Source organism: Zophobas morio, unplaced genomic scaffold, assembly GCF_036711695.1.
Source record: "Zophobas morio isolate AGI-343-1 ecotype UQ-CSIRO unplaced genomic scaffold, CSIRO_AGI_Zmor_V1 ptg001063l, whole genome shotgun sequence".
Lineage (NCBI taxonomy): Eukaryota > Metazoa > Arthropoda > Insecta > Coleoptera > Tenebrionidae > Zophobas > Zophobas morio.
Window position 1 is genome coordinate 12,920 of NW_026973163.1, and position 21,213 is coordinate 34,132.

The 21,213-nt window shown below is 34.8% G+C and overlaps 1 protein-coding gene across 1 annotated transcript; it reads right to left on the minus strand.

The window, feature by feature from the left end:
• Window positions 1-20,392: 20,392 nt before the first annotated feature.
• On the minus strand, window positions 20,393-20,806 carry LOC135122285 (uncharacterized; the record flags this gene model as incomplete). The annotated part of the gene is made up of 1 exon (XM_064046480.1): window positions 20,393-20,806. A coding segment is annotated over exon 1 (414 nt), but the record flags the coding sequence as incomplete, so codon positions are not given.
• Between the last annotated feature and the right edge of the window lie 407 nt (window positions 20,807-21,213).

Consider the following 21,213-nt stretch of genomic DNA (forward strand, 5'->3'; position numbering starts at 1 on the left):
ACAAGAAAACTGTTAAAATTCTTCAGAAACGTCACTTTTGAAGTGTTTTCTTGTACTTTTAAGCCAATCAGATACCCTACGGGCTCGGAAAGTGCAACGAAACCATCAAATTTTAGCTAGAAACTGTATTTTTGTCGATTTTTATTGAATTTGAACTATATTTCAACGTTTTTTGATGGTTCTGAGCCACCAAACACACTTAAAGCATGCAGAATCGACTCAGAATAGGAAAAGGAGACGTTTAGGTCAATTTTATGCATTCTGGCGTTCGTAGATACAAGAAAACTGTTAAAATTCTTCAGAAACGTCACTTTTGAAGTGTTTTCTTGTACTTTTAAGCCAATCAGATACCCTACGGGCTCGGAAAGTGCAACGAAACCATCAAATTTTAGCTAGAAACTGTATTTTTGTCGATTTTTATTGAATTTGAACTATATTTCAACGTTTTTTGATGGTTCTGAGCCACCAAACACACTTAAAGCATGCAGAATCGACTCAGAATAGGAAAAGGAGACGTTTAGGTCAATTTTATGCATTCTGGCGTTCGTAGATACAAGAAAACTGTTAAAATTCTTCAGAAACGTCACTTTTGAAGTGTTTTCTTGTACTTTTAAGCCAAACCTCAAGATACCCAACGGGCTCGGAAAGTGCAACGAAACCATTAAATTTTATCTAGAAACTGTATTTTTGTCGATTTTTATTGAATTTGAACTATATTTCAACGTTTTTTGATGGTTCTGAGCCACCAAACACACTTAAAGCATGCAGAATCGACTCAGAATAGGAAAAGGAGACGTTTAGGTCAATTTTATGCATTCTGGCGTTCGTAGATACAAGAAAACTGTTAAAATTCTTCAGAAACGTCACTTTTGAAGTGTTTTCTTGTACTTTTAAGCCAATCAGATACCCTACGGGCTCGGAAAGTGCAACGAAACCATCAAATTTTAGCTAGAAACTGTATTTTTGTCGATTTTTATTGAATTTGAACTATATTTCAACGTTTTTTGATGGTTCTGAGCCACCAAACACACTTAAAGCATGCAGAATCGACTCAGAATAGGAAAAGGAGACGTTTAGGTCAATTTTATGCATTCTGGCGTTCGTAGATACAAGAAAACTGTTAAAATTCTTCAGAAACGTCACTTTTGAAGTGTTTTCTTGTACTTTTAAGCCAATCAGATACCCTACGGGCTCGGAAAGTGCAACGAAACCATCAAATTTTAGCTAGAAACTGTATTTTTGTCGATTTTTATTGAATTAGAACTATATTTCAACGTTTTTTGATGGTTCTGAGCCACCAAACACACTTAAAGCATGCAGAATCGACTCAGAATAGGAAAAGGAGACGTTTAGGTCAATTTTATGCATTCTGGCGTTCGTAGATACAAGAAAACTGTTAAAATTCTTCAGAAACGTCACTTTTGAAGTGTTTTCTTGTACTTTTAAGCCAATCAGATACCCTACGGGCTCGGAAAGTGCAACGAAACCATCAAATTTTAGCTAGAAACTGTATTTTTGTCGATTTTTATTGAATTTGAACTATATTTCAACGTTTTTTGATGGTTCTGAGCCACCAAACACACTTAAAGCATGCAGAATCGACTCAGAATAGGAAAAGGAGACGTTTAGGTCAATTTTATGCATTCTGGCGTTCGTAGATACAAGAAAACTGTTAAAATTCTTCAGAAACGTCACTTTTGAAGTGTTTTCTTGTACTTTTAAGCCAATCAGATACCCTACGGGCTCGGAAAGTGCAACGAAACCATCAAATTTTAGCTAGAAACTGTATTTTTGTCGATTTTTATTGAATTTGAACTATATTTCAACGTTTTTTGATGGTTCTGAGCCACCAAACACACTTAAAGCATGCAGAATCGACTCAGAATAGGAAAAGGAGACGTTTAGGTCAATTTTATGCATTCTGGCGTTCGTAGATACAAGAAAACTGTTAAAATTCTTCAGAAACGTCACTTTTGAAGTGTTTTCTTGTACTTTTAAGCCAATCAGATACCCTACGGGCTCGGAAAGTGCAATGAAACCATCAAATTTTAGCTAGAAACTGTATTTTTGTCGATTTTTATTGAATTTGAACTATATTTCAACGTTTTTTGATGGTTCTGAGCCACCAAACACACTTAAAGCATGCAGAATCGACTCAGAATAGGAAAAGGAGACGTTTAGGTCAATTTTATGCATTCTGGCGTTCGTAGATACAAGAAAACTGTTAAAATTCTTCAGAAACGTCACTTTTGAAGTGTTTTCTTGTACTTTTAAGCCAATCAGATACCCTACGGGCTCGGAAAGTGCAACGAAACCATCAAATTTTAGCTAGAAACTGTATTTTTGTCGATTTTTATTGAATTTGAACTATATTTCAACGTTTTTTGATGGTTCTGAGCCACCAAACACACTTAAAGCATGCAGAATCGACTCAGAATAGGAAAAGGAGACGTTTAGGTCAATTTTATGCATTCTGGCGTTCGTAGATACAAGAAAACTGTTAAAATTCTTCAGAAACGTCACTTTTGAAGTGTTTTCTTGTACTTTTAAGCCAATCAGATACCCTACGGGCTCGGAAAGTGCAACGAAACCATCAAATTTTAGCTAGAAACTGTATTTTTGTCGATTTTTATTGAATTTGAACTATATTTCAACGTTTTTTGATGGTTCTGAGCCACCAAACACACTTAAAGCATGCAGAATCGACTCAGAATAGGAAAAGGAGACGTTTAGGTCAATTTTATGCATTCTGGCGTTCGTAGATACAAGAAAACTGTTAAAATTCTTCAGAAACGTCACTTTTGAAGTGTTTTCTTGTACTTTTAAGCCAATCAGATACCCTACGGGCTCGGAAAGTGCAACGAAACCATCAAATTTTAGCTAGAAACTGTATTTTTGTCGATTTTTATTGAATTTGAACTATATTTCAACGTTTTTTGATGGTTCTGAGCCACCAAACACACTTAAAGCATGCAGAATCGACTCAGAATAGGAAAAGGAGACGTTTAGGTCAATTTTATGCATTCTGGCGTTCGTAGATACAAGAAAACTGTTAAAATTCTTCAGAAACGTCACTTTTGAAGTGTTTTCTTGTACTTTTAAGCCAATCAGATACCCAACGGGCTCGGAAAGTGCAACGAAACCATTAAATTTTATCTAGAAACTGTATTTTTGTCGATTTTTATTGAATTTGAACTATATTTCAACGTTTTTTGATGGTTCTGAGCCACCAAACACACTTAAAGCATGCAGAATCGACTCAGAATAGGAAAAGGAGACGTTTAGGTCAATTTTATGCATTCTGGCGTTCGTAGATACAAGAAAACTGTTAAAATTCTTCAGAAACGTCACTTTTGAAGTGTTTTCTTGTACTTTTAAGCCAATCAGATACCCTACGGGCTCGGAAAGTGCAACGAAACCATCAAATTTTAGCTAGAAACTGTATTTTTGTCGATTTTTATTGAATTTGAACTATATTTCAACGTTTTTTGATGGTTCTGAGCCACCAAACACACTTAAAGCATGCAGAATCGACTCAGAATAGGAAAAGGAGACGTTTAGGTCAATTTTATGCATTCTGGCGTTCGTAGATACAAGAAAACTGTTAAAATTCTTCAGAAACGTCACTTTTGAAGTGTTTTCTTGTACTTTTAAGCCAATCAGATACCCTACGGGCTCGGAAAGTGCAACGAAACCATCAAATTTTAGCTAGAAACTGTATTTTTGTCGATTTTTATTGAATTAGAACTATATTTCAACGTTTTTTGATGGTTCTGAGCCACCAAACACACTTAAAGCATGCAGAATCGACTCAGAATAGGAAAAGGAGACGTTTAGGTCAATTTTATGCATTCTGGCGTTCGTAGATACAAGAAAACTGTTAAAATTCTTCAGAAACGTCACTTTTGAAGTGTTTTCTTGTACTTTTAAGCCAATCAGATACCCTACGGGCTCGGAAAGTGCAACGAAACCATCAAATTTTAGCTAGAAACTGTATTTTTGTCGATTTTTATTGAATTTGAACTATATTTCAACGTTTTTTGATGGTTCTGAGCCACCAAACACACTTAAAGCATGCAGAATCGACTCAGAATAGGAAAAGGAGACGTTTAGGTCAATTTTATGCATTCTGGCGTTCGTAGATACAAGAAAACTGTTAAAATTCTTCAGAAACGTCACTTTTGAAGTGTTTTCTTGTACTTTTAAGCCAATCAGATACCCTACGGGCTCGGAAAGTGCAACGAAACCATCAAATTTTAGCTAGAAACTGTATTTTTGTCGATTTTTATTGAATTTGAACTATATTTCAACGTTTTTTGATGGTTCTGAGCCACCAAACACACTTAAAGCATGCAGAATCGACTCAGAATAGGAAAAGGAGACGTTTAGGTCAATTTTATGCATTCTGGCGTTCGTAGATACAAGAAAACTGTTAAAATTCTTCAGAAACGTCACTTTTGAAGTGTTTTCTTGTACTTTTAAGCCAATCAGATACCCTACGGGCTCGGAAAGTGCAATGAAACCATCAAATTTTAGCTAGAAACTGTATTTTTGTCGATTTTTATTGAATTTGAACTATATTTCAACGTTTTTTGATGGTTCTGAGCCACCAAACACACTTAAAGCATGCAGAATCGACTCAGAATAGGAAAAGGAGACGTTTAGGTCAATTTTATGCATTCTGGCGTTCGTAGATACAAGAAAACTGTTAAAATTCTTCAGAAACGTCACTTTTGAAGTGTTTTCTTGTACTTTTAAGCCAATCACATACCCTACGGGCTCGGAAAGTGCAACGAAACCATCAAATTTTAGCTAGAAACTGTATTTTTGTCGATTTTTATTGAATTTGAACTATATTTCAACGTTTTTTGATGGTTCTGAGCCACCAAACACACTTAAAGCATGCAGAATCGACTCAGAATAGGAAAAGGAGACGTTTAGGTCAATTTTATGCATTCTGGCGTTCGTAGATACAAGAAAACTGTTAAAATTCTTCAGAAACGTCACTTTTGAAGTGTTTTCTTGTACTTTTAAGCCAATCAGATACCCTACGGGCTCGGAAAGTGCAACGAAACCATCAAATTTTAGCTAGAAACTGTATTTTTGTCGATTTTTATTGAATTTGAACTATATTTCAACGTTTTTTGATGGTTCTGAGCCACCAAACACACTTAAAGCATGCAGAATCGACTCAGAATAGGAAAAGGAGACGTTTAGGTCAATTTTATGCATTCTGGCGTTCGTAGATACAAGAAAACTGTTAAAATTCTTTAGAAACGTCACTTTTGAAGTGTTTTCTTGTACTTTTAAGCCAATCAGATACCCTACGGGCTCGGAAAGTGCAACGAAACCATCAAATTTTAGCTAGAAACTGTATTTTTGTCGATTTTTATTGAATTTGAACTATATTTCAACGTTTTTTGATGGTTCTGAGCCACCAAACACACTTAAAGCATGCAGAATCGACTCAGAATAGGAAAAGGAGACGTTTAGGTCAATTTTATGCATTCTGGCGTTCGTAGATACAAGAAAACTGTTAAAATTCTTCAGAAACGTCACTTTTGAAGTGTTTTCTTGTACTTTTAAGCCAATCAGATAACCTACGGGCTCGGAAAGTGCAACGAAACCATCAAATTTTAGCTAGAAACTGTATTTTTGTCGATTTTTATTGAATTTGAACTATATTTCAACGTTTTTTGATGGTTCTGAGCCACCAAACACACTTAAAGCATGCAGAATCGACTCAGAATAGGAAAAGGAGACGTTTAGGTCAATTTTATGCATTCTGGCGTTCGTAGATACAAGAAAACTGTTAAAATTCTTCAGAAACGTCACTTTTGAAGTGTTTTCTTGTACTTTTAAGCCAATCAGATACCTACGGGCTCGGAAAGTGCAACGAAACCATCAAATTTTAGCTAGAAACTGTATTTTTGTCGATTTTTATTGAATTTGAACTATATTTCAACGTTTTTTGATGGTTCTGAGCCACCAAACACACTTAAAGCATGCAGAATCGACTCAGAATAGGAAAAGGAGACGTTTAGGTCAATTTTATGCATTCTGGCGTTCGTAGATACAAGAAAACTGTTAAAATTCTTCAGAAACGTCACTTTTGAAGTGTTTTCTTGTACTTTTAAGCCAATCAGATACCCTACGGGCTCGGAAAGTGCAACGAAACCATCAAATTTTAGCTAGAAACTGTATTTTTGTCGATTTTTATTGAATTTGAACTATATTTCAACGTTTTTTGATGGTTCTGAGCCACCAAACACACTTAAAGCATGCAGAATCGACTCAGAATAGGAAAAGGAGACGTTTAGGTCAATTTTATGCATTCTGGCGTTCGTAGATACAAGAAAACTGTTAAAATTCTTCAGAAACGTCACTTTTGAAGTGTTTTCTTGTACTTTTAAGCCAATCAGATACCCTACGGGCTCGGAAAGTGCAACGAAACCATCAAATTTTAGCTAGAAACTGTATTTTTGTCGATTTTTATTGAATTTGAACTATATTTCAACGTTTTTTGATGGTTCTGAGCCACCAAACACACTTAAAGCATGCAGAATCGACTCAGAATAGGAAAAGGAGACGTTTAGGTCAATTTTATGCATTCTGGCGTTCGTAGATACAAGAAAACTGTTAAAATTCTTCAGAAACGTCACTTTTGAAGTGTTTTCTTGTACTTTTAAGCCAATCAGATACCCTACGGGCTCGGAAAGTGCAATGAAACCATCAAATTTTAGCTAGAAACTGTATTTTTGTCGATTTTTATTGAATTTGAACTATATTTCAACGTTTTTGATGGTTCTGAGCCACCAAACACACTTAAAGCATGCAGAATCGACTCAGAATAGGAAAAGGAGACGTTTAGGTCAATTTTATGCATTCTGGCGTTCGTAGATACAAGAAAACTGTTAAAATTCTTCAGAAACGTCACTTTTGAAGTGTTTTCTTGTACTTTTAAGCCAATCAGCATACCCTACGGGCTCGGAAAGTGCAACGAAACCATCAAATTTTAGCTAGAAACTGTATTTTTGTCGATTTTTATTGAATTTGAACTATATTTCAACGTTTTTTGATGGTTCTGAGCCACCAAACACACTTAAAGCATGCAGAATCGACTCAGAATAGGAAAAGGAGACGTTTAGGTCAATTTTATGCATTCTGGCGTTCGTAGATACAAGAAAACTGTTAAAATTCTTCAGAAACGTCACTTTTGAAGTGTTTTCTTGTACTTTTAAGCCAATCAGATACCCTACGGGCTCGGAAAGTGCAACGAAACCATCAAATTTTAGCTAGAAACTGTATTTTTGTCGATTTTTATTGAATTTGAACTATATTTCAACGTTTTTTGATGGTTCTGAGCCACCAAACACACTTAAAGCATGCAGAATCGACTCAGAATAGGAAAAGGAGACGTTTAGGTCAATTTTATGCATTCTGGCGTTCGTAGATACAAGAAAACTGTTAAAATTCTTTAGAAACGTCACTTTTGAAGTGTTTTCTTGTACTTTTAAGCCAATCAGATACCCTACGGGCTCGGAAAGTGCAACGAAACCATCAAATTTTAGCTAGAAACTGTATTTTTGTCGATTTTTATTGAATTTGAACTATATTTCAACGTTTTTTGATGGTTCTGAGCCACCAAACACACTTAAAGCATGCAGAATCGACTCAGAATAGGAAAAGGAGACGTTTAGGTCAATTTTATGCATTCTGGCGTTCGTAGATACAAGAAAACTGTTAAAATTCTTCAGAAACGTCACTTTTGAAGTGTTTTCTTGTACTTTTAAGCCAATCAGATAACCTACGGGCTCGGAAAGTGCAACGAAACCATCAAATTTTAGCTAGAAACTGTATTTTTGTCGATTTTTATTGAATTTGAACTATATTTCAACGTTTTTTGATGGTTCTGAGCCACCAAACACACTTAAAGCATGCAGAATCGACTCAGAATAGGAAAAGGAGACGTTTAGGTCAATTTTATGCATTCTGGCGTTCGTAGATACAAGAAAACTGTTAAAATTCTTCAGAAACGTCACTTTTGAAGTGTTTTCTTGTACTTTTAAGCCAATCAGATACCTACGGGCTCGGAAAGTGCAACGAAACCATCAAATTTTAGCTAGAAACTGTATTTTTGTCGATTTTTATTGAATTTGAACTATATTTCAACGTTTTTTGATGGTTCTGAGCCACCAAACACACTTAAAGCATGCAGAATCGACTCAGAATAGGAAAAGGAGACGTTTAGGTCAATTTTATGCATTCTGGCGTTCGTAGATACAAGAAAACTGTTAAAATTCTTCAGAAACGTCACTTTTGAAGTGTTTTCTTGTACTTTTAAGCCAATCAGATACCCTACGGGCTCGGAAAGTGCAACGAAACCATCAAATTTTAGCTAGAAACTGTATTTTTGTCGATTTTTATTGAATTTGAACTATATTTCAACGTTTTTTGATGGTTCTGAGCCACCAAACACACTTAAAGCATGCAGAATCGACTCAGAATAGGAAAAGGAGACGTTTAGGTCAATTTTATGCATTCTGGCGTTCGTAGATACAAGAAAACTGTTAAAATTCTTCAGAAACGTCACTTTTGAAGTGTTTTCTTGTACTTTTAAGCCAATCAGATACCCTACGGGCTCGGAAAGTGCAACGAAACCATAAAATTTTAGCTAGAAACTGTATTTTTGTCGATTTTTATTGAATTTGAACTATATTTCAACGTTTTTTGATGGTTCTGAGCCACCAAACACACTTAAAGCATGCAGAATCGACTCAGAATAGGAAAAGGAGACGTTTAGGTCAATTTTATGCATTCTGGCGTTCGTAGATACAAGAAAACTGTTAAAATTCTTCAGAAACGTCACTTTTGAAGTGTTTTCTTGTACTTTTAAGCCAATCAGATACCCTACGGGCTCGGAAAGTGCAACGAAACCATAAAATTTTAGCTAGAAACTGTATTTTTGTCGATTTTTATTGAATTTGAACTATATTTCAACGTTTTTGATGGTTCTGAGCCACCAAACACACTTAAAGCATGCAGAATCGACTCAGAATAGGAAAAGGAGACGTTTAGGTCAATTTTATGCATTCTGGCGTTCGTAGATACAAGAAAACTGTTAAAATTCTTCAGAAACGTCACTTTTGAAGTGTTTTCTTGTACTTTTAAGCCAATCAGATACCCTACGGGCTCGGAAAGTGCAACGAAACCATCAAATTTTAGCTAGAAACTGTATTTTTGTCGATTTTTATTGAATTTGAACTATATTTCAACGTTTTTTGATGGTTCTGAGCCACCAAACACACTTAAAGCATGCAGAATCGACTCAGAATAGGAAAAGGAGACGTTTAGGTCAATTTTATGCATTCTGGCGTTCGTAGATACAAGAAAACTGTTAAAATTCTTCAGAAACGTCACTTTTGAAGTGTTTTCTTGTACTTTTAAGCCAATCAGATACCCTACGGGCTCGGAAAGTGCAACGAAACCATCAAATTTTAGCTAGAAACTGTATTTTTGTCGATTTTTATTGAATTTGAACTATATTTCAACGTTTTTTGATGGTTCTGAGCCACCAAACACACTTAAAGCATGCAGAATCGACTCAGAATAGGAAAAGGAGACGTTTAGGTCAATTTTATGCATTCTGGCGTTCGTAGATACAAGAAAACTGTTAAAATTCTTCAGAAACGTCACTTTTGAAGTGTTTTCTTGTACTTTTAAGCCAATCAGATACCCTACGGGCTCGGAAAGTGCAACGAAACCATCAAATTTTAGCTAGAAACTGTATTTTTGTCGATTTTTATTGAATTTGAACTATATTTCAACGTTTTTTGATGGTTCTGAGCCACCAAACACACTTAAAGCATGCAGAATCGACTCAGAATAGGAAAAGGAGACGTTTAGGTCAATTTTATGCATTCTGGCGTTCGTAGATACAAGAAAACTGTTAAAATTCTTCAGAAACGTCACTTTTGAAGTGTTTTCTTGTACTTTTAAGCCAATCAGATACCCTACGGGCTCGGAAAGTGCAACGAAACCATCAAATTTTAGCTAGAAACTGTATTTTTGTCGATTTTTATTGAATTTGAACTATATTTCAACGTTTTTTGATGGTTCTGAGCCACCAAACACACTTAAAGCATGCAGAATCGACTCAGAATAGGAAAAGGAGACGTTTAGGTCAATTTTATGCATTCTGGCGTTCGTAGATACAAGAAAACTGTTAAAATTCTTCAGAAACGTCACTTTTGAAGTGTTTTCTTGTACTTTTAAGCCAATCAGATACCCTACGGGCTCGGAAAGTGCAACGAAACCATCAAATTTTAGCTAGAAACTGTATTTTTGTCGATTTTTATTGAATTTGAACTATATTTCAACGTTTTTTGATGGTTCTGAGCCACCAAACACACTTAAAGCATGCAGAATCGACTCAGAATAGGAAAAGGAGACGTTTAGGTCAATTTTATGCATTCTGGCGTTCGTAGATACAAGAAAACTGTTAAAATTCTTCAGAAACGTCACTTTTGAAGTGTTTTCTTGTACTTTTAAGCCAATCAGATACCCTACGGGCTCGGAAAGTGCAACGAAACCATCAAATTTTAGCTAGAAACTGTATTTTTGTCGATTTTTATTGAATTTGAACTATATTTCAACGTTTTTTGATGGTTCTGAGCCACCAAACACACTTAAAGCATGCAGAATCGACTCAGAATAGGAAAAGGAGACGTTTAGGTCAATTTTATGCATTCTGGCGTTCGTAGATACAAGAAAACTGTTAAAATTCTTCAGAAACGTCACTTTTGAAGTGTTTTCTTGTACTTTTAAGCCAATCAGATACCCTACGGGCTCGGAAAGTGCAACGAAACCATCAAATTTTAGCTAGAAACTGTATTTTTGTCGATTTTTATTGAATTTGAACTATATTTCAACGTTTTTTGATGGTTCTGAGCCACCAAACACACTTAAAGCATGCAGAATCGACTCAGAATAGGAAAAGGAGACGTTTAGGTCAATTTTATGCATTCTGGCGTTCGTAGATACAAGAAAACTGTTAAAATTCTTCAGAAACGTCACTTTTGAAGTGTTTTCTTGTACTTTTAAGCCAATCAGATACCCTACGGGCTCGGAAAGTGCAACGAAACCATCAAATTTTAGCTAGAAACTGTATTTTTGTCGATTTTTATTGAATTTGAACTATATTTCAACGTTTTTTGATGGTTCTGAGCCACCAAACACACTTAAAGCATGCAGAATCGACTCAGAATAGGAAAAGGAGACGTTTAGGTCAATTTTATGCATTCTGGCGTTCGTAGATACAAGAAAACTGTTAAAATTCTTCAGAAACGTCACTTTTGAAGTGTTTTCTTGTACTTTTAAGCCAATCAGATACCCAACGGGCTCGGAAAGTGCAACGAAACCATCAAATTTTAGCTAGAAACTGTATTTTTGTCGATTTTTATTGAATTTGAACTATATTTCAACGTTTTTTGATGGTTCTGAGCCACCAAACACACTTAAAGCATGCAGAATCGACTCAGAATAGGAAAAGGAGACGTTTAGGTCAATTTTATGCATTCTGGCGTTCGTAGATACAAGAAAACTGTTAAAATTCTTCAGAAACGTCACTTTTGAAGTGTTTTCTTGTACTTTTAAGCCAATCAGATACCCAACGGGCTCGGAAAGTGCAACGAAACCATCAAATTTTAGCTAGAAACTGTATTTTTGTCGATTTTTATTGAATTTGAACTATATTTCAACGTTTTTTGATGGTTCTGAGCCACCAAACACACTTAAAGCATGCAGAATCGACTCAGAATAGGAAAAGGGGACGTTTAGGTCAATTTTATGCATTCTGGCGTTCGTAGATACAAGAAAACTGTTAAAATTCTTCAGAAACGTCACTTTTGAAGTGTTTTCTTGTACTTTTAAGCCAATCAGATACCCTACGGGCTCGGAAAGTGCAACGAAACCATCAAATTTTAGCTAGAAACTGTATTTTTGTCGATTTTTATTGAATTTGAACTATATTTCAACGTTTTTTGATGGTTCGGAGCCACCAAACACACTTAAAGCATGCAGAATCGACTCAGAATAGGAAAAGGAGACGTTTAGGTCAAATTTATGCATTCTGGCGTTCGTAGATACAAGAAAACTGTTAAAATTCTTCAGAAACGTCACTTTTGAAGTGTTTTCTTGTACTTTTAAGCCAATCAGATACCCTGCGGGCTCGGAAAGTGCAACGAAACCATCAAATTTTAGCTAGAAACTGTATTTTTGTCGATTTTTATTGAATTTGAACTATATTTCAACGTTTTTTGATGGTTCGGAGCCACCAAACACACTTAAAGCATGCAGATTCGACTCAGAATAGGAAAAGGAGACGTTTAGGTCAATTTTATGCATTCTGGCGTTCGTAGATACAAGAAAACTGTTAAAATTCTTCAGAAACGTCACTTTTGAAGTGTTTTCTTGTACTTTTAAGCCAATCAGATACCCTACGGGCTCGGAAAGTGCAACGAAACCATCAAATTTTAGCTAGAAACTGTATTTTTGTCGATTTTTATTGAATTTGAACTATATTTCAACGTTTTTTGATGGTTCTGAGCCACCAAACACACTTAAAGCATGCAGAATCGACTCAGAATAGGAAAAGGGGACGTTTAGGTCAATTTTATGCATTCTGGCGTTCGTAGATACAAGAAAACTGTTAAAATTCTTCAGAAACGTCACTTTTGAAGTGTTTTCTTGTACTTTTAAGCCAATCAGATACCCTACGGGCTCGGAAAGTGCGACGAAACCATCAAATTTTAGCTAGAAACTGTATTTTTGTCGATTTTTATTGAATTTGAACTATATTTCAACGTTTTTTGATGGTTCTGAGCCACCAAACACACTTAAAGCATGCAGAATCCACTCAGAATAGGAAAAGGAGACGTTTAGGTCAATTTTATGCATTCTGGCGTTCGTAGATACAAGAAAACTGTTAAAATTCTTCAGAAACGTCACTTTTGAAGTGTTTTCTTGTACTTTTAAGCCAATCAGATACCCTACGGGCTCGGAAAGTGCAACGAAACCATCAAATTTTAGCTAGAAACTGTATTTTTGTCGATTTTTATTGAATTTGAACTATATTTCAACGTTTTTTGATGGTTCTGAGCCACCAAACACACTTAAAGCATGCAGAATCGACTCAGAATAGGAAAAGGAGACGTTTAGGTCAATTTTATGCATTCTGGTGTTCGTAGATACAAGAAAACTGTTAAAATTCTTCAGAAACGTCACTTTTGAAGTGTTTTCTTGTACTTTTAAGCCAATCAGATACCCTACGGGCTCAGAAAGTGCAACGAAACCATCAAATTTTAGCTAGAAACTGTATTTTTGTCGATTTTTATTGAATTTGAACTATATTTCAACGTTTTTTGATGGTTCTGAGCCACCAAACACACTTAAAGCATGCAGAATCGACTCAGAATAGGAAAAGGAGACGTTTAGGTCAATTTTATGCATTCTGGCGTTCGTAGATACAAGAAAACTGTTAAAATTCTTCAGAAACGTCACTTTTGAAGTGTTTTCTTGTACTTTTAAGCCAATCAGATACCCTACGGGCTCGGAAAGTGCAACGAAACCATCAAATTTTAGCTAGAAACTGTATTTTTGTCGATTTTTATTGAATTTGAACTATATTTCAACGTTTTTTTGATGGTTCTGAGCCACCAAACACACTTAAAGCATGCAGAATCGACTCAGAATAGGAAAAGGAGACGTTTAGGTCAAGTTTATGCATTCTGGCGTTCGTAGATACAAGAAAACTGTTAAAATTCTTCAGAAACGTCACTTTTGAAGTGTTTTCTTGTACTTTTAAGCCAATCAGATACCCAACGGGCTCGGAAAGTGCAACGAAACCATCAAATTTTAGCTAGAAACTGTATTTTTGTCGATTTTTATTGAATTTGAACTATATTTCAACGTTTTTTGATGGTTCTGAGCCACCAAACACACTTAAAGCATGCAGAATCGACTCAGAATAGGAAAAGGAGACGTTTAGGTCAATTTTATGCATTCTGGCGTTCGTAGATACAAGAAAACTGTTTAAAATTCTTCATAAACGTCACTTTTGAAGTGTTTTCTTGTACTTTTAAGCCAATCAGATACCCTACGGGCTCGGAAAGTGCAACGAAACCATCAAATTTTAGCTAGAAACTGTATTTTTGTCGATTTTTAGTGAATTTGAACTATATTTCAACGTTTTTTGATGGTTCGGAGCCACCAAACACACTTAAAGCATGCAGAATCGACTCAGAATAGGAAAAGGAGACGTTTAGGTCAATTTTATGCATTCTGGCGTTCGTAGATACAAGAAAACTGTTAAAATTCTTCAGAAACGTCACTTTTGAAGTGTTTTCTTGTACTTTTAAGCCAATCAGATACCCTACGGGCTCGGAAAGTGCAACGAAACCATCAAATTTTAGTTAGAAACTGTATTTTTGTCGATTTTTATTGAATTTGAACTATATTTCAACGTTTTTTGATGGTTCTGAGCCACCAAACACACTTAAAGCATGCAGAATCGACTCAGAATAGGAAAAGGAGACGTTTAGTTCAATTTTATGCATTCTGGCGTTCGTAGATACAAGAAAACTGTTAAAATTCTTCAGAAACGTCACTTTTGAAGTGTTTTCTTGTACTTTTAAGCCAATCAGATACCCTACGGGCTCGGAAAGTGCAACGAAACCATCAAATTTTAGCTAGAAACTGTATTTTTGTCGCTTTTTATTGAATTTGAACTATATTTCAACGTTTTTTGATGGTTCTGAGCCACCAAACACACTTAAAGCTTGCAGAATCGACTCAGAATAGGAAAGGAGACGTTTAGGTCAATTTTATGCATTCTGGCGTTCGTGGATACAAGAAAACTGTTAAAATTCTTCAGAAACGTCACTTTTGAAGTGTTTTCTTGTACTTTTAAGCCAATCAGATACCCAACGGGCTCGGAAAGTGCAACGAAACCATCAAATTTTAGCTGGAAACTGTATTTTTGTCGATTTTTATTGAATTTGAACTATATTTCAACGTTTTTTGATGGTTCTGAGCCACCAAACACACTTAAAGCATGCAGAATCGACTCAGAATAGGAAAAGGAGACGTTTAGGTCAATTTTATGCATTCTGGCGTTCGTAGATACAAGAAAACTGTTAAAATTCTTCAGAAACGTCACTTTTGAAGTGTTTTCTTGTACTTTTAAGCCAATCAGATACCCTACGGGCTCGGAAAGTGCAACGAAACCATCAAATTTTAGCTAGAAACTGTATTTTTGTCGATTTTTATTGAATTTGAACTATATTTCAACGTTTTTTGATGGTTCGGAGCCACCAAACACACTTAAAGCATGCAGAATCGACTCAGAATAGGAAAAGGAGACGTTTAGGTCAATTTTATGCATTCTGGCGTTCGTAGATACAAGAAAACTGTTAAAATTCTTCAGAAACGTCACTTTTGAAGTGTTTTCTTGTACTTTTAAGCCAATCAGATACCCTACGGGCTCGGAAAGTGCAACGAAACCATCAAATTTTAGCTAGAAACTGTATTTTTGTCGCTTTTTATTGAATTTGAACTATATTTCAACGTTTTTTGATGGTTCTGAGCCACCAAACACACTTAAAGCTTGCAGAATCGACTCAGAATAGGAAAAGGAGACGTTTAGGTCAATTTTATGCATTCTGGCGTTCGTGGATACAAGAAAACTGTTAAAATTCTTCAGAAACGTCACTTTTGAAGTGTTTTCTTGTACTTTTAAGCCAATCAGATACCCAACGGGCTCGGAAAGTGCAACGAAACCATCAAATTTTAGCTGGAAACTGTATTTTTGTCGATTTTTATTGAATTTGAACTATATTTCAACGTTTTTTGATGGTTCTGAGCCACAAACACACTTAAAGCATGCAGAATCGACTCAGAATAGGAAAAGGAGACGTTTAGGTCAATTTTATGCATTCTGGCGTTCGTAGATACAAGAAAACTGTTAAAATTCTTCAGAAACGTCACTTTTGAAGTGTTTTCTTGTACTTTTAAGCCAATCAGATACCCTACGGGCTCGGAAAGTGCAACGAAACCATCAAATGTTAGCTAGAAACTGTATTTTTGTCGCTTTTTATTGAATTTGAACTATATTTCAACGTTTTTTGATGGTTCTGAGCCACCAAACACACTTAAAGCTTGCAGAATCGACTCAGAATAGGAAAAGGAGACGTTTAGGTCAATTTTATGCATTCTGGCGTTCGTGGATACAAGAAAACTGTTAAAATTCTTCAGAAACGTCACTTTTGAAGGGTTTTCTTGTACTTTTAAGCCAATCAGATACCCTACGGGCTCGGAAAGTGCAACGAAACCATCAAATTTTAGCTAGAAACTGTATTTTTGTCGATTTTTATTGAATTTGAACTATATTTCAAAGTTTTTTGATGGTTCTGAGCCACCAAACACACTTAAAGCATGCAGAATCGACTCAGAATAGGAAAAGGAGACGTTTAGGTCAATTTTATGCATTCTGGCGTTCGTAGATACAAGAAAACTGTTAAAATTCTTCAGAAACGTCACTTTTGAAGTGTTTTCTTGTACTTTTAAGCCAATCAGATACCCAACGGGCTCGGAAAGTGCAACGAAACCATCAAATTTTAGCTAGAAACTGTATTTTTGTCGATTTTTATTGAATTTGAACTATATTTCAACGTTTTTTGATGGTTCTGAGCCACCAAACACACTTAAAGCATGCAGAATCGACTCAGAATAGGAAAAGGGGACGTTTAGGTCAATTTTATGCATTCTGGCGTTCGTAGATACAAGAAAACTGTTAAAATTCTTCAGAAACGTCACTTTTGAAGTGTTTTCTTGTACTTTTAAGCCAATCAGATACCCTACGGGCTCGGAAAGTGCAACGAAACCATCAAATTTTAGCTAGAAACTGTATTATTGTCGATTTTTATTGAATTTGAACTATATTTCAACGTTTTTTGATGGTTCTGAGCCACCAAACACACTTAAAGCATGCAGAATCGACTCAGAATAGGAAAAGGAGACGTTTAGGTCAATTTTATGCATTCTGGCGTTCGTAGATACAAGAAAACTGTTAAAATTCTTCAGAAACGTCACTTTTGAAGTGTTTTCTTGTACTTTTAAGCCAATCAGATACCCTACGGGCTCGGAAAGTGCAACGAAACCATCAAATTTTAGCTAGAAACTGTATTTTTGTCGATTTTTATTGAATTTGAACTATATTTCAACGTTTTTTGATGGTTCTGAGCCACCAAACACACTTAAAGCATGCAGAATCGACTCAGAATAGGAAAAGGAGACGTTTAGGTCAATTTTATGCATTCTGGCGTTCGTAGATACAAGAAAACTGTTAAAATTCTTCAGAAACTTCACTTTTGAAGTGTTTTCTTGTACTTTTAAGCCAATCAGATACCTTACGGGCTCGGAAAGTGCAACGAAACCATCAAATTTTAGCTAGAAACTGTATTTTTTTCGATTTTTATTGAATTTGAACTATATTTCAACGTTTTTTGATGGTTCTGAGCCACCAAACACACTTAAAGCATGCAGAATCGACTCAGAATAGGAAAAGGAGACGTTTAGGTCAATTTTATGCATTCTGGCGTTCGTAGATACAAGAAAACTGTTAAAATTCTTCAGAAACGTCACTTTTGAAGTGTTTTCTTGTACTTTTAAGCCAATCAGATACCCTACGGGCTCGGAAAGTGCAACGAAACCATCAAATTTTAGCTAGAAACTGTATTTTTGTCGATTTTTATTGAATTTGAACTATATTTCAACGTTTTTTGATGGTTCGGAGCCACCAAACACACTTAAAGCATGCAGAATCGACTCAGAATAGGAAAAGGAGACGTTTAGGTCAATTTTATGCATTCTGGCGTTCGTAGATACAAGAAAACTGTTAAAATTCTTCAGAAACGTCACTTTTGAAGTGTTTTCTTGTACTTTTAAGCCAATCAGATACCCTACGGGCTCGGAAAGTGCAACGAAACCATCAAATTTTAGCTAGAAACTGTATTTTTGTCGATTTTTATTGAATTTGAACTATATTTCAACGTTTTTTGATGGTTCTGAGCCACCAAACACACTTAAAGCATGCAGAATCGACTCAGAATAGGAAAAGGGGACGTTTAGGTCAATTTTATGCATTCTGGCGTTCGTAGATACAAGAAAACTGTTAAAATTCTTCAGAAACGTCACTTTTGAAGTGTTTTCTTGTACTTTTAAGCCAATCAGATACCCTACGGGCTCGGAAAGTGCAACGAAACCATCAAATTTTAGCTAGAAACTGTATTTTTGTCGATTTTTATTGAATTTGAACTATATTTCAACGTTTTTTGATGGTTCGGAGCCACCAAACACACTTAAAGCATGCAGAATCGACTCAGAATAGGAAAAGGAGACGTTTAGGTCAAATTTATGCATTCTGGCGTTCGTAGATACAAGAAAACTGTTAAAATTCTTCAGAAACGTCACTTTTGAAGTGTTTTCTTGTACTTTTAAGCCAATCAGATACCCTGCGGGCTCGGAAAGTGCAACGAAACCATCAAATTTTAGCTAGAAACTGTATTTTTGTCGATTTTTATTGAATTTGAACTATATTTCAACGTTTTTTGATGGTTCGGAGCCACCAAACACACTTAAAGCATGCAGAATCGACTCAGAATAGGAAAAGGAGACGTTTAGGTCAATTTTATGCATTCTGGCGTTCGTAGATAAATAAATAAATAAATAAATAAATAAATAAATAAATAAATAATAAATTTATTGCCCAACAGAAATTAATTCCATTTACAGGACAATACGTATAATAATTACTCTTACTGCAGTTCCCACAACTTAATTTACAATTACTCTAGTAAAAACTAAAATTAATAATAATAAAAATAAAACTAAAAATAAAATATAAAAATGAAAGTACAAGTACCAAACTTCCTAAACCACATTCTTAATTTAAAAAAAAATCTATAAATTCAATTAGCATAACTCATTACATTAACAAATTATTATACATATCTTTTAAAACTAATCTCAATGCTCTAGTACTTAAAAAGTTCACATCATAATCACTTAACTCATTAACATATTTTGATATTACAGAAAATGGCGCTTTTAAACCTACATTAGTATTTGAGACATAAGGATATAAAATTGTATTATTTCTAGAACTCATTCTCGGTACTGCAAATCTCACTAAATTTAATAATTTTGAACAATCAATTTTGTTGTTAACTAGTTTATGAAAAAACAATACAGCAGAAATTATCCTTCGGCATTGTAATGATTCCATATTGAACATTTTCAGCAATTGTTGTTGGGAGCAATTTCTATTTGGCCACATTTTTAAGCTCTTGTGATATAAAACTTTTAAAAATTTTCGTTGAACTTTTTCCAAAGCTATTTTTGGCTGATTGTAATATGGAAACCACACAAGAGAGCAGTATTCAAGTCTGGATCTTATGAGTGAATTATAAAGTGATTTTAAAGATTTTATATCATTTATGTCTTTACAATTTCTAGTCACGAAACCTAACGTTTTATATGATTTCTCAATTAAGTTGTTAACATGACCATTAAAATCAAGTTTTGCGTCAAATACAACTCCTAAATCCTCAAAAGATGTTTTCCTAGCGATTGATTGATTAGATATTTTATAATCAAAAATATGTTGATTAAAGCAACGTGTAAATGAAATGACTGCACACTTAGGAATATTTAAAGAAATTCCGTTTAACATACACCACTTATGAAGAATTTCAATTAAATGCTGTAGAATGCTACAATCATCAATTGTTACTATCTCATGATACAGCTTAATATCATCAGCATACATAAGTGAATGAGTGTTTAGTGCAAGCGCTAAATCATTGACATAAATATTGAAAAGCACAGGTCCTAAATTGGATCCCTGTGGAACACCGGATGTAGAAATATAAGGTGCTGACACAAATCCATTTAAAGTTACAAAGTTTTTCCTGTTAAATAAATAAGATTTAAAAAAATCAACTAATGCACATGAGAGACCAAGTTTTGACATTTTACTCAACAATAATTCATGATTGACTTTGTCAAAAGCCTTAGACATATCTGTATAAATGACGTCTATTTGTCCTCTTTTGTCCAAGACTTCAGCAATTGTTTGCGTCATACATGTTAAATTTGTTAACGTGGATCGTCCACTAAAAAATCCATGCTGGTTTTCAGAGAAAATATTTTTTAAATCAAAGGATATTTGGCTGTAGATTAACGTTTCAAAAACCTTAGAAAAATTAGATAGAATAGAAATTGGTCGATAATTAGCAACATCTGAGATATCGCCTTTCTTATACATAGGTATTACTTTGCTGTTTTTCCATATCTCAGGATACGTTGACGTCTTAATTGACAATTGGAAAATGTAAAGTAGAGGTTTAACAAATACTCCGGCACAGTCCTTAACTAGGAATGATGGTATTTTATCACTCCCCGCCACCTGGTTGTTCTTTAGTCTTTTTATCGATTTGATAATTTCTTCTTCATTCACACTGATATTCATTAACTGATTTATGCTATGTGAGTCATTACCGTCTATGGACTGGTTAGATTTTGACGTGTAAACAGAACTGAAATAAGTAGCAAAAGCATTGGCAATATCCGTAGGTTTATCAAATGTAGTGTCTGCCAAATTCACAGTACCAGGAACAGAAGTTTGACCTTTACGATCTTTAACAAAAGTCCAAAACTTTTTGGGATCTTTCGATAGTGTTTGTTGCATATTTAAAATATAGGTTTGATAATCTTCTCTAATAAGGCGCTTTACTTGTTTTCTAAGATCAGAATATTTCAGATAGTTCTCAGCAGTGCGATTTTTCCTATAGACTAGGTATAATTTTTCCTTGAACTTAATTTTTTTTTTTTAGGTTGGTAGTATACCACTTAGGAAATGCACCATTTATATGTTTAACTACCGGCACATGTTTATCAATAATATTATAAAGAGTTTTATAAAAAACATCACAAGCCATATTAACGTCATCATAATTTTTAAGGAAGGACCAGTCAATATCCAGTAGTTCAGAGTATAACAGTGGGTAATTACCTTTCTTAAAGTTATAAATTTTTGAACTATAACAAGTGGGGAACAAGGAATGCGATACATCTTTTAAATCTACAGTAATATTA